Source organism: Ursus maritimus, unplaced genomic scaffold (genome assembly GCF_017311325.1).
Source record: "Ursus maritimus isolate PB19 unplaced genomic scaffold, ASM1731132v1 scaffold_2, whole genome shotgun sequence".
NCBI lineage: Eukaryota > Metazoa > Chordata > Mammalia > Carnivora > Ursidae > Ursus > Ursus maritimus.
The window spans coordinates 22,580,128-22,592,036 of NW_024424452.1; the positions used below are offsets into that span (position 1 = coordinate 22,580,128).

General features: G+C 44.0%; 1 protein-coding gene across 1 annotated transcript in view; it reads right to left on the bottom strand.

Annotated features, from left to right (window-relative positions):
• The window catches only part of MOSMO (modulator of smoothened), a 58,473-nt gene extending 51,055 nt beyond the window's left edge, over window positions 1–7,418 (bottom strand). Inside the window, exon 1 of the mRNA XM_040635241.1 lies at window positions 7,313–7,418. Within this exon, the coding sequence (XP_040491175.1) occupies window positions 7,313–7,418 (106 nt within the window). The remainder of the gene's footprint in view (window positions 1–7,312) is intronic.
• Window positions 7,419–11,909: the final 4,491 nt, after the last annotated feature.

Sequence of the window (11,909 nt, forward strand, 5' to 3'; positions counted from 1 at the left end):
CTGAACAGCAAAGGGCTGATGTACATGACTACATTATGCCAGCTTTGAAAGCTTTGGCTCCAACAGCCAAGTGACAGAATCTAAGAAGTTTGGTCAGTCTAATAAATGCAATAGCATCATCACTCTGTCATTTCTTTTTTGGAATTTCCTGCCTTTTAGTGATTTCCATTTACTCATGGCTCCTGTCCATGTTCTTGGTCCCAAATTCCCCTTCTCCAAAACTTTTAGGTCTACTAGCTTATATCTTTCATCCTCAAGTGCCTACATCCCTGTTGGTAATGGTAAAAAGAGGATTTCTGGAACCAAGGTTGTAAAGGAAATAAATGCTTTGTTCAGGAAATCTATACTCATATTGGAAAATCTGGCCTACACTGTGAAATTTACAGCATCATAAATGATTTCAAGCTTCAAGTATGTCCTGTGAACACTATAAAAAAGACTGGTCTTTGAATTTTACTCAAAGTTCTTATTATTTGCCAAGTATTATTTATATTGATAATGCCACTTTTTAAAAAACCAAGTTAAAAAAAGTACCATTTTGCCCATTTTAAAGAAGTATTGTTCTCTGAAGTAAAAGAAAGGTGATGAATGGGTAAGTAATGGATAAATTAATCTGGCAATAAAAAGAAATTAAGTACTAATATTTACTGTAACATGCATAAGCCTTGAAAACATTAAGCTAAGCGGAAGAAGCCAATCACAAAAGACCACATATTGTATGATTCCATTTATATAAAATGTCCAGAATAGTCAAATCCTTAGAGACAGAAAGTAAACTGGTGGTTGCCTAAGAACAGAAAGTTGAGGGGTGATGACTAAGGGATAGGGGTTTCTTTCTGGGGTGCTGAAAATGTTCTAAAATTGACTGTAGTGATGGTAGCACAACTTTATGAATATACTAAAAGCCACTGAATGCGGGGCGCCTGGGTGGCACAGCAGTTGAGCGTCTGCCTTTGGCTCAGGGCGTGATCCCGGCGTTGTGGGATCGAGCCCCACGTCAGGCTCCTCCTCTATGAGCCTGCTTCTTCCTCTCCCACTCCCCCTGCTTGTGTTCCTCTCTCGACATAAACAAATAAAATCTTTAAAAAAAAAAAAAAAGCCACTGAATGCACACTTTAAATGGGTGAATTTTATGGTTATGGGAATTGTATTTCAATAAAGCTGTTTTTTAAAAAGCGATTTACTGGAAAAAGACTCAAAAGATCATTGAAGAAATTTTGTTAATGCTTCTTAAACTAAAGGAGAATCCAACTGCAAGATTTTTGCCCTCTTAGGTAGAACCAACTTCCGTCCTTCAGTAAGTAACGTCGAAAGTGATTAACAAAATGAAGTTCTGGATAGACTGATTTGTTTATTTAAACTGATGTTACAGAGCTCCTTCATGGTAAAGCACCTACCTTTGTGAACACTGAAGTTGTTACCATTCGGGGGAAAGCACTATTTAATAATTTTCTTGTATTTAATAAACAGGTCTGCTTGGATGGCTTGTAATTTTAATGTTTTAAACCAAGGACCCCAATCTGTAGGCCAGGATCTACTTGGAGATCCTACATGACAGATGTCAAGCACCACAGTCCCCTATCTGAGGTTTACCAGGATTTCCTGTGGAGAGGGTAGTGGGCAGCAGAATAGAAAATGACATCCTCTTCAAGTCTTTCACTTCCCCAAGCACCTGCCAGTTTTTATACTTGAGCAGAAAGAAATCTCTTCCCCACAAAAGGTCAGCCATCTCCTAGGTTTCAAATGGCCTTCTCCCCCATGGGGGATAGGCGAGGGAAGGGGGATGTAGCATAATGTTCTTTGCTTATCTGTGTCCCCTCATTTAAACCTTCCCAGGTCAGAGGAATGACTTCAATCGACTAGCTGTTTAGGAGAAAAAATTGGGCATACGTGGTCCAACTTTTTGCCCTTGGGAGCAATTTGCCCATAGGGAGCACTCATTTCCTCTCTTCTTTCATGCTGGAAGCCTTAAAGGGCAGGTGCCTCAGTCCTGCCTGGGAACGGATGGTTAAGTCTGTTCAATTTTGCAGTCCAGTAAGAGAAAATGCTTGTCCACAGATAATAGCCACATTCTCCAATATCCTCTTTGTCAGTAATAAAACAATATTTTGGATCCTATGCTTTTTCCCCCTCAGTTCAGAATATAAGCAGGAAAGAGTGTGTTCATTATTATAACTCCTTAAACACTCTAACATCCAATCTAAACAATTTAAAAAAGAACAAGAATGAAAATATTTTCAGGAATAAATACACTAACTACCACAGACTACAAACTGAATGTGATAACCAACTGTATAGAGGGAAATTTGATTAGGCACAAAAGAGGAGTTCTTTAATGTACTGGAAGAGACTTTTGGAAAATATTTGGAAATCTTTGTTAAGAACACTGAACTATCTAAGATGATTTAGAATGGCATAACACTAAATGGTCACTAAAATCCTTGCTGTAAAGGGATGATGATTCAATAAAGGGATCTCTAGATCATTTTGATTTCTCAGAAGCAGCACTGCTGAATTGTTGACTTTCTTAGAATTAACTCAATAAAACTAAAAAAACTTTTTTCCCCTACAAAAATTGGTCTCTTTAGGGATGAGAAAACAGTGACAGTCAGGTTAAGGGACTTGTACAAAGTAAAGGACATCACTTTGAGACTACAACCCAAATCTCCTTCTTTCCCTCTTCTGAAATCTGGGAAGAACTTCAGTCACATAAGAATTTTCACCTCCATTAAGTAAATAAAAGGTGTGCATAAATAAGATATCAGTAAAACTTCAATGAAGAGTTTTCCTGACGAAAGTCTGCAACACTGAATCTCAAATCTCATGTGCAAAGCACTGACATGGGAAATGACTATTCTACATTGGCTAAATATAAAAAGCCTAAGAAATCAAATCAAGTCATGGATGTTAGGTTGTTTAAAAAATTGTAATGCACTATATAAAATGAAAGATATTGCTATTGACATTGAATTCCAGTAACCAGAAGAAATTTGACCCAACACAGAAGAACTATGAAATTTTGCCCTTATATTCACCTGCCATTCAATATTTTTTATTAATAGGAACCACTAAGGGTCCTTCCCATGTACTTTCCTTAAACATACAATATCTACTTCTGTTTCATTATATCTTCAAAAGTTTGTGCATAACCTACAAGCTATCAGAGCAAGCTCAGGAAATGTTACCACATACAGATGAAAATAAAATGAATGTACTTTCTCTGTATTTGCACCAATACAATAAAATCTAACTAAAAATTCTGCCAGTATGAAGCATGGTCCACAACCTTATAATAATACAGTTTATTAGCCAGGATTTTAGGAAGTTATCCTATTAAGTTTTTTGTTTTTGGAAATTTCATTTCCTTCTGTAGTACTTCAAGTAGAAACTGAAGAGTAGAGAGACTAGAATATGGTGATAAAAGACTAAATGAGGAAGAACAGTATAGAAGTGATGCAGAAAGTCCAATGCCAAGAGGGAAGACGAATTTGACTTGTGCTAAGCCTGGCCATATTTTTCTTGATATTTCCTTATTGCCAAGCACATCTAGTAAAGAAAATGTGTCCATTCTCATAGTAAAAAGTTCTGAGCTTCAATTTAAAAACTGGGATTCTGACATGTTATAAACTAGAACAGCAATACAACAATAAATCTAACCTTTAATGAGCACTTACTATGTGTCAGGTACTGTTTTACATGGACGAACTCAATCATCCTAACAATCCAATGAGGTGGGTACTATTAATATCCCTATTTTAGAGAGGAAGAACTGTATAGACAGAGACTAAGTAACTTGCTCCAAATCAAAGACCTAATAAGTGACGAAGTTTGGATTTGAATCCTGAAACTTTCCGTACTAGTTCACTGCAGTGGTTTTCAAATTGTATCTGCAGAGCCTTTCAGCTCTAGGATTCAACTTTCAAAATATATTTTGCCCTTTTAGAAAACTGCAGTAAAAACATCACCATCAAAATATGCTTTTTTTTTAATGCATTGAAGGGAACCAACACATTGACTTTTTGCAGTGAGGCTGTCACTTCTGTGCAGATCTTAGAATAAAGCTAGTCCTGTCACCTCTGCCATCTTATTTGAACTTCCTGTAAATGTTTCATTGATTTGGAAGGTGTAATTCTGTCCAGAATTTTTTTAAAAAAACTCAAGACTAGATCTGTCTGCTCAGATAAACGTGTACATTGAGCATACAAATGCTGTACCAGGCAAAGTTCAGGTGCATCTTATCACAGCACAAGTCAACAAAGGAACATCTCATTTAAGTTTCGGGGGCTTACTGTCTGACATAGTTAAGGTAAGAAATAGCGGTTAGATATGATTTTGAAAAATTTCCTACTATTTTCTATTATTCGTCTTCCAAGTTACAGAATATTTAATTGAAGGGTTTCCTGAGATGGCAAAATAAACTGTTAAGAAAAAATAACACCCATTTTAGCCACACATCCCCACTGTCACTTTGGACCTTGTGTTCATAATCCCCTGTCCTTACTCTTTCATGGATCAATCAATCCCAGTCAGGTCTTCAATTCTATTGGGTCCACTATTCCATTGACCATATACCAACTGCTATTCATTGACCAATACATCAGCTCTTTCCTTTATTCACTTTTACTTTTTATCCAGCTGAGAATCCATCAGCCATCATTACAACATTTTGACCAATACGTTAAACATCTTTGCTCCTCTGTCATTTTGTTGCATTTGGTTGGCAAACCCCAAACATGAATGAAACCTTCTACTGGCTTTCACCACGCACTGGTATCACCAAAGCAGTTGAGCACTACTAGAGAAGACCAATAAAGCAGGTGGCTTATCACACTTTATGTTGTTGACCACTGACTTCAATGAGGCTTCCATGCTGCTAGACAATCCTCCTATATCACCGGTTGGCATGGCCTCCTCTCCAACTATTTACTTATTTCAAACATGCTCTACTTCTTTTAAGCCTTGAACTTCTGTCCCTCCCATCTCTGCAGCAACTCATAGCTGAAGACTTTGTCTATTGATATGAAGGAGTTATTCCTGTCCTGCACAGTAGAAAATCCATGCATAATTTTTGACTCCCCCAAAACTTAACTACTAATAGCCTGTTGACTGGAAGCCTTGCTAATAACATAAATAGCTGATTAACACATGTTTTGTAGGTTATATGCATTATACATTGTATTCTAAGAATAAAGCAAGCTAGGAAATAGAAAATGTAAAGATAATTATAAGAAAATAGATTTACAGTACTGTATTTCTTATCAAAGAAGATCTGATCTCTTCTTACAGTACTGTAAGATTTCTTATCAAAGAAAATCCATGTATAAGTGGACTTATGCAGTTCAAACCCATGTTCAAGGATCAAAGGTGTATCTTTCTCATGGACATTTACATTGGGATTCACTTAAAGCACTTAGCATCTTCTCTGTTAGAACAGTGAAACCTCTTCACTCCTAAGTATATAAGATTCCAAAGAAAGTCTCATGAAAGAAGTCACTGCACATGTAATTAAGATAAAAACAACAGACCATGAAGTGGATGTCACACATATAACTGTACAAGCTAGTAGGAACATTGACATTGTCAACATTTTCAAAAACAGCCCATAGTTTCATCAAATTCCAAACCATCCTAAACATTTTCTTATTCACCTTACAATTTTTTAAAAATGAGCTATAACTGACATATAACATTGTGTACATTAGGGGTACAATGTGTTGATTTGATACATTTATGTATTGTAAATTTACCACAGTAGCATTAGCAGCTCCATCACATCAAAATAATCATATATGTTTTACAATTAAGAGCTCTGCTTAAACTTGTAAAGGCAAAAAAAGAGAATTTTTAGTGTGTTATTTTAATAACCCGTAAATCTGACAGCACGATTTTGTGTTACTAGATCTAGATGGAGGAGAGAAGGGAGGGAGGAGGGAGCAACAAATGTCCCAGCAACTGCTTTTTTTAAGAGCTAAATATACTGCAGGATAAATACAGAACCATAAGTAATACTTAAGAAGTAACTTTGACAGCACAGTGATACATTTTTATAACAAATTATTCACGGAGGGAGTCTGACATTCCCAACCCCCAATATTCCCATCACCTGCACTGAACAAGCAGTTAGAAAACAAGCTCATTCCTTTATTCCGATCAGCCCTCCTGACAGCTGTGACATTAATTAGAGGTTTGGTCTCACAGGTCTGAGTGAGTGTGTGTGTGTGTGTGTGTGTGTGTGTGTGTGTGAAAGAGGGAGAGGGAGAGTGCGTGTGCGTGCGTGGTAGCCCAAGATGAGAAAAATCCTGCAAGGGCATTCACCTGGGATACCCTTCAGAAGGATGCCTACTTCTCTCCTGAGGGCACCACCTTGTCTCTGCTGCCTACAGCTCCGTGGTATTACAACAGGCACTGCTACTGCTGCTGGGCTCCCTGCAACTCTAATGTGTTATTTAATTTTGTAACTACTATTAAGATCTCTAAAGCGTTTTGTGATGCGCTGGAATGAAAGATGCTCCATAAAACGAAGTTTATTATTAGTATTATTATAGCTCCCGGGCCTAAAATAAAGCAAAATTATAACTACACAGACTTCAAAGGGAAAATCGGAAGCCACATGCGTCTTAAACACTGCCAAGCGGGCAGGGGACAGGCGAGGGCGCAGGGAGGGAGACCGCCCCCACCCAGCACACCAGCTCCCCCAGCACCATTAACCCTGTCTGGTCGGGCCACCTGGAACCCGGCTGCAGCTCCCTCCCTCGCGGGGCCCGGACCTGACTCCTCACGCAGCTCTCTGGGGGTTCTCGCTCTGCCCCACAGGCTGCCTCCCTCCGGGCCCGGGTCCCCGCCTAGTTTCTAATTCCTTCACAGGCGCCTCAGTTTTCTCCAAATCAAGGTTTCTTTCGTCTCCCACCTGGACTTTCTCACACCTCCCCCCACCAATCCAGGACGAGGCTCGTTCCTCCGCGGTCCCTCAAGTCCGGCGGCTGTCTCCCCACCACCCTCCCTTCCCCGTCCGGTACCCGCCAGCCCATCCCAGGTCTCGTCGCCCCTCGGCCACTTTTCGCTCAGCCCGGGGCGCCTCTCCTCTCAGCCTGAGGGTCCCCCTCGCGACCGCGCGTCCTCTTCTCCATCGGCTCCCCCCTCTCTGCCCCCCGGGCTCCCGGCCCCGCAGCCCCTGACGCCTCTCGCCCCCTCCCTCCTCAGGGCAGCCCCCGCCTCGCACCCTCCAGCCCCGTTTTCCCCTCAGCAGGGTCTCCCCTCTCCGCCCTCAGCCCTCAGCCAATCCCCCGCCCGGCCCCGCGCGCCCGCCGCTCACCCGCGGACTCCCCGGTGTTGATCCAGTCCGGGTTGGCGATGCTGGCGATGGCGAAGATATCGGCGGCCAGAAAGAGACATCCTGAGATGATGGTCAGTTTATCCATCTCCCCGCCCCGCTCCCCCCACCCCCCGAGCCCCGGGCAGGCCGCGGCCTCACGCCTCCCGCCCCATGGGCCGCCGCCGGGGCCCGGAGTCCCCGCGCCGCCGCCTCGCGCCCCCTCGGCCCCCGCGCGCCACTCGCGCCCTCCGCGCGCCCGGGACCAGCAGCCGCGGCGCGGCCCGCACAGCCGGAACCGCCGCCCGCCCCGGAACTGCTCTGCTTGCCCGCCCCTCACCCGGAAGCGAAGCCGCGGCACTGGCGAGGCCGGGCCAGCTCCCGGGCGGCGGCGACCGTGCGCGGTTCTCCCGGCTCTGCCACCTGCCTCGCAGCCCCGGGCCACAGCTCCGACCCTCCCGACCGCCCCGGGCCCCGCTGTGTACCGCCGGCCTCTCCTCGGCCGCCCGCCTCGCTGCCGGGGAGCCGGACCGGCACCCGGCCCAGGCTCCTGCTCCGCGCCCGGGTCTCTTCCGGCAGGCCATGCCGCCTTTTGGCTTTCTGGCCAATAATAATAATAATAATAATATTGTTATCGTTGTCAATGACTGTTCCGTGACAAAATGCCCCTCAGTCTTTAGCCTTGCAAAAGGGAGACTGGATTGGTAGGTGGGGTATCTGCCAAGTGACTCGGGGCCCCAAACAGTCCTTGTCACCTTGTGTTAGCATTGCCCCCTCCTCGTCGGTCAACTCCAGGACTTCCCCATTTAGGAAATAACTGTCGACACCTAGTGGGGGTACTGGACTGGACATGCGAGACAAGGTTTCCACTCTCCGGAAGCTTACGTCCTGGTGGGGAAGAGACAAACACGTTAAAATTTTGTCTTTAAAATAAAGATAATTTCAGGTGTTGCTTTGTTAATTAAATGCGGGAGTCTGTCTGATGGCGGGAGAGAAGGAGGCCTGCGGTGATACTTAGGATGGTCAGGGAAGGTTCACTGTGATCACCAGGATCATTAAGTCCTGACTTGTGAAGATTTGGGCAAGGCTACTCCAGACCGAGGGTAAAGCAAGTGCGAAGAGTAAGAGGTTGGCTTCTTAAAGGAACTGTGGAATAGCCTGTGTGGCTGGAGGGTAGTATGAAAAGACAGAAAGGTAGGCGGAGGCCAGAGGTGGGGCTTTGGGAGCCGTGGTAAAAGGTCTGGATTTTGTTCTAAGTGGAAGGGAAAGGCAGGAGGTTTTCANNAGGAGACTGACAAGGTCTTATTTAATCTACAAAGATAGTGTAGTTAGTAGGGGGGAGGGGCAAGATTAGAAGCAGGGATACCAGTTAACAGGCGAAGTACTCTAGGAGAGAGAAACGTAGCTTTGGCTAGGATGAGAATAGTGAAAATGGAGAAAGATGTACAGCTTTGGCTATTTTGTAGGCAAGGAAAATGACTGACAATGGGGTAGGGTTGAAACATAGAGAAGCCTCAGGAATGACTTCTAAGGTTTTGGCCTGAGTAACCAGGTGTTTGGTGGTAGTATTTACTGAGTTGAGGCATGAGGAGAAGCTTAGTTTGGGTGGATAAACAGAAAAAAATAACACCTTGGTATAATTTGTTATGATCAAATACAGATGATCTATCCATCTACAATTTTGCTGTCTAGTGGAGGTTTCTTTTTCTTTCATGACTCATGGACCAAATCACCATTAACCCTAACTTTGGATCCAGCTTTTTCTTTTCTGGTAGTCCCCCATGCAGCAAACAGGAGATGGGACACTCATTTTCTCCTTAAATGCCACATAGGTCATCGCTAGAAAGACCTGGAAGAGTGACATCTGTCTCTATTTTTGGAAAGCCTACATGTTCACAAAACTCAGCAAGTTTCAAATTCCACTAAATCCAACAGCCTTGCAGAAACTCACAGAGAGTTATCAGTGTCACCACATAGACTGGGTAAGGAGGGATTTGATTGCTAGTCTATAGACTTTCCTGTCCAAACATTGGTCTCCAGGGGGGGCAGGATTTTTTTAAAAAAACATTATACCTTTAGTTTTCCTCTGCCACAGAAATTGGCAGAAGCTGATTGATTGATATATTCCAGGGATTCAGATATGCATATCACATTACTATAGGAGGGCTTTAATTTTTTTTTTTTTTTAACTACTGGAGAAGTTTGATGGAATCATATTCTTGGCTTCTCATCCAGAGTTTTTGTTGCCCAGTAATAGAAGAAACTGCAACTACATAGTTCTGAATTCTCAAACACTGTCCACTGATATTGACTACCAGGCAGTTGAGAATCCTGAGGTGAAATGTTGGAACAGTTTGCTTATTCTGACTCCAAATGAGTGGAATGATGATCACGTGATTATTGTCTTTAAAAAATATAAGTATATGGGGTGCCTGGGTGGCTCAGTCGGTTAAAAGTCTGACTCTTGATTTTGGCTCAGATCATGATCTCAGCATTGTGAGATCGGGCCCCGCATGGGGTCTGCAGTGGGCGTGGAGCCTGCTTAAGATTTTCTCTCTCCTTCTCCCTCTGCCTCTCCAAACCCTCTAAAATAAAATAAATAAATCAAGTATAAATTTTCCTTCTACTTGGGCGGCACTTCCCAGTCCCTCCTATGTCTGATCCTCCACAAAAGGTTCTGAATCTAAGATTAAAGGATAAAAACAAGCAGTACGATGGAAACTAGACTTCTTATGGTGATCATTTCATCATGTATACGAATGTTGAATCCCTGTGTTGTACACCTGAAACTAATATATGTCAACTATACTTAAATTTATAGAAAAAAAAAATAGTGCAAAGTTTAAAAAAAATTGAGGGTTTTTTTTGGTTGTTGTTTGTTTTTTACCAGATTAATGGCCACACATCACTTTAGACAATAGTCACCTATCCCATTCCTCTTACCAACCAGGATGGGGGTGGGAGGGGTGGACAGGGACCAAATATTCTGTTAACAGATTTTCTGTTAATTCTGTTTTTAACCCCACATCTCATTCTTGACTTCCAACATATCTGGTGTTTCAAAGTCCCAAGCCTTTCTGAGATCTAGGGGACAGATCAGTTCCTCTCTCCTCCATATCCCAGTATAGATTTTAGTAGACACAAACCCTAGGGGTTAGGAGAGGTGGTGTGATGAAACAGAAAGGATACAGAACTGTATTCCAGTCCCACCCCTTCTACTGCCTTGAGCTTGGGAAAGTCCTGTCACCTCCCTGGGCCTCTTTCCCTCCTCTTACTTAATAGACTCCCAATCATGCACTCTGCTTCAGTGATAGAACCTCCCCATCCCCTCACTTACCCCCAAGTAAAGCAGCTGGGAATTTTCTATTCGGAGAGAGATGAGCCACAAGGATCCTTGAGGCAGAAAATCCTTGGGGACCCTGAAGGCCCCCAGGAGGGATCTACGGTGGCAGGCTGGAGTCATAAATAGGCATTCTGTGCTGTTAAGGGGCTGTGAACACAGTGTGCTTAATTGTGATGGATGATAGGCCTTGGCCCAGCAGAGACTGAATCCAGATGGGACCTTGGTGAAATCTGTGGAGGGGATTGTGTAATCACTCTTCTTTTTAAGGAGCAGCTTCGGCCTGACAGGATAAAGAACACACTGCCTCCCCCTGGGGTGGGGGAGGGAGGTCAAGTTCACCACACAGGCCAGGATTGCGTGGATGCACCATAGGTATGCACCATAGGTATGCACGTGGGGTTTGTGGGGTTAGATAAGACAAAAGAGCTAAATCCAGAGTTTAACACTTTGTGCCTTGGGCTCAAATCTCCTTTCCTCTCACGGACTGGGTTCCATTGGAGCTGACTCAGAGACAAGAGATTATCAATTAGCTTGCGGGGAGTTTATTAGGGAGTGCACTCAGGAGCAGGGGAGGGTGGGGAGGCAGCAGGGAAGGCCGAGAGGGAGCAGTTTGGGGGTGGTGCAGTCACAGGATGCTTTGGCAGACCCTATGGGGAACTCTGAAGCTGGGATGGCTGTTTGGAGTTGGGGAAAAGGGGCCAAGCCTTTGTATGCCTGCATGGACTAGTCCTCAGATGCTAGTTGCCCCAGGAATGGGGCATGACCTTGGGTGCGACTGCTCTTCAGCCAAGGCAATTCCTTGAGAGCACTGACAGCTGAGCTCTGTCAACCTCCCACCTTCCCAGCAGCTGGGGACTGGGTCCTTGAGTCTTCAGGGGGACCAGGTAGCACAGGGCAACATTTGCCACAGTGCACCCACTGTGCTAGGCGGATCCACCTGCTTCTTTTCAGTTCTGAGAGCAGGACCCTGGTGGGGATCTTTTCCTGTGGGAATCTTATAAGAGGAAGGTTAGCAGGACAAACTACAGCTCCCCCTGTTGCCGCAGCTCATCTGGAGGCCTAACGGACACACTCATCACTTCCCTCCTCTCCTGCCCATCCCAGATTCCTCTCACCTCCTGCTAGCACCTCTGGTGGTCTAGGTGGCTTGTATGGTGAGGTGGTTCAGACCTCCATCTCTAAGGAGTTTGAGCCACTGGTTGCCATGTATTTCCCAGGCGGTGGCTACTTTGTCTATTTACTGTCAAAATAGGGCAA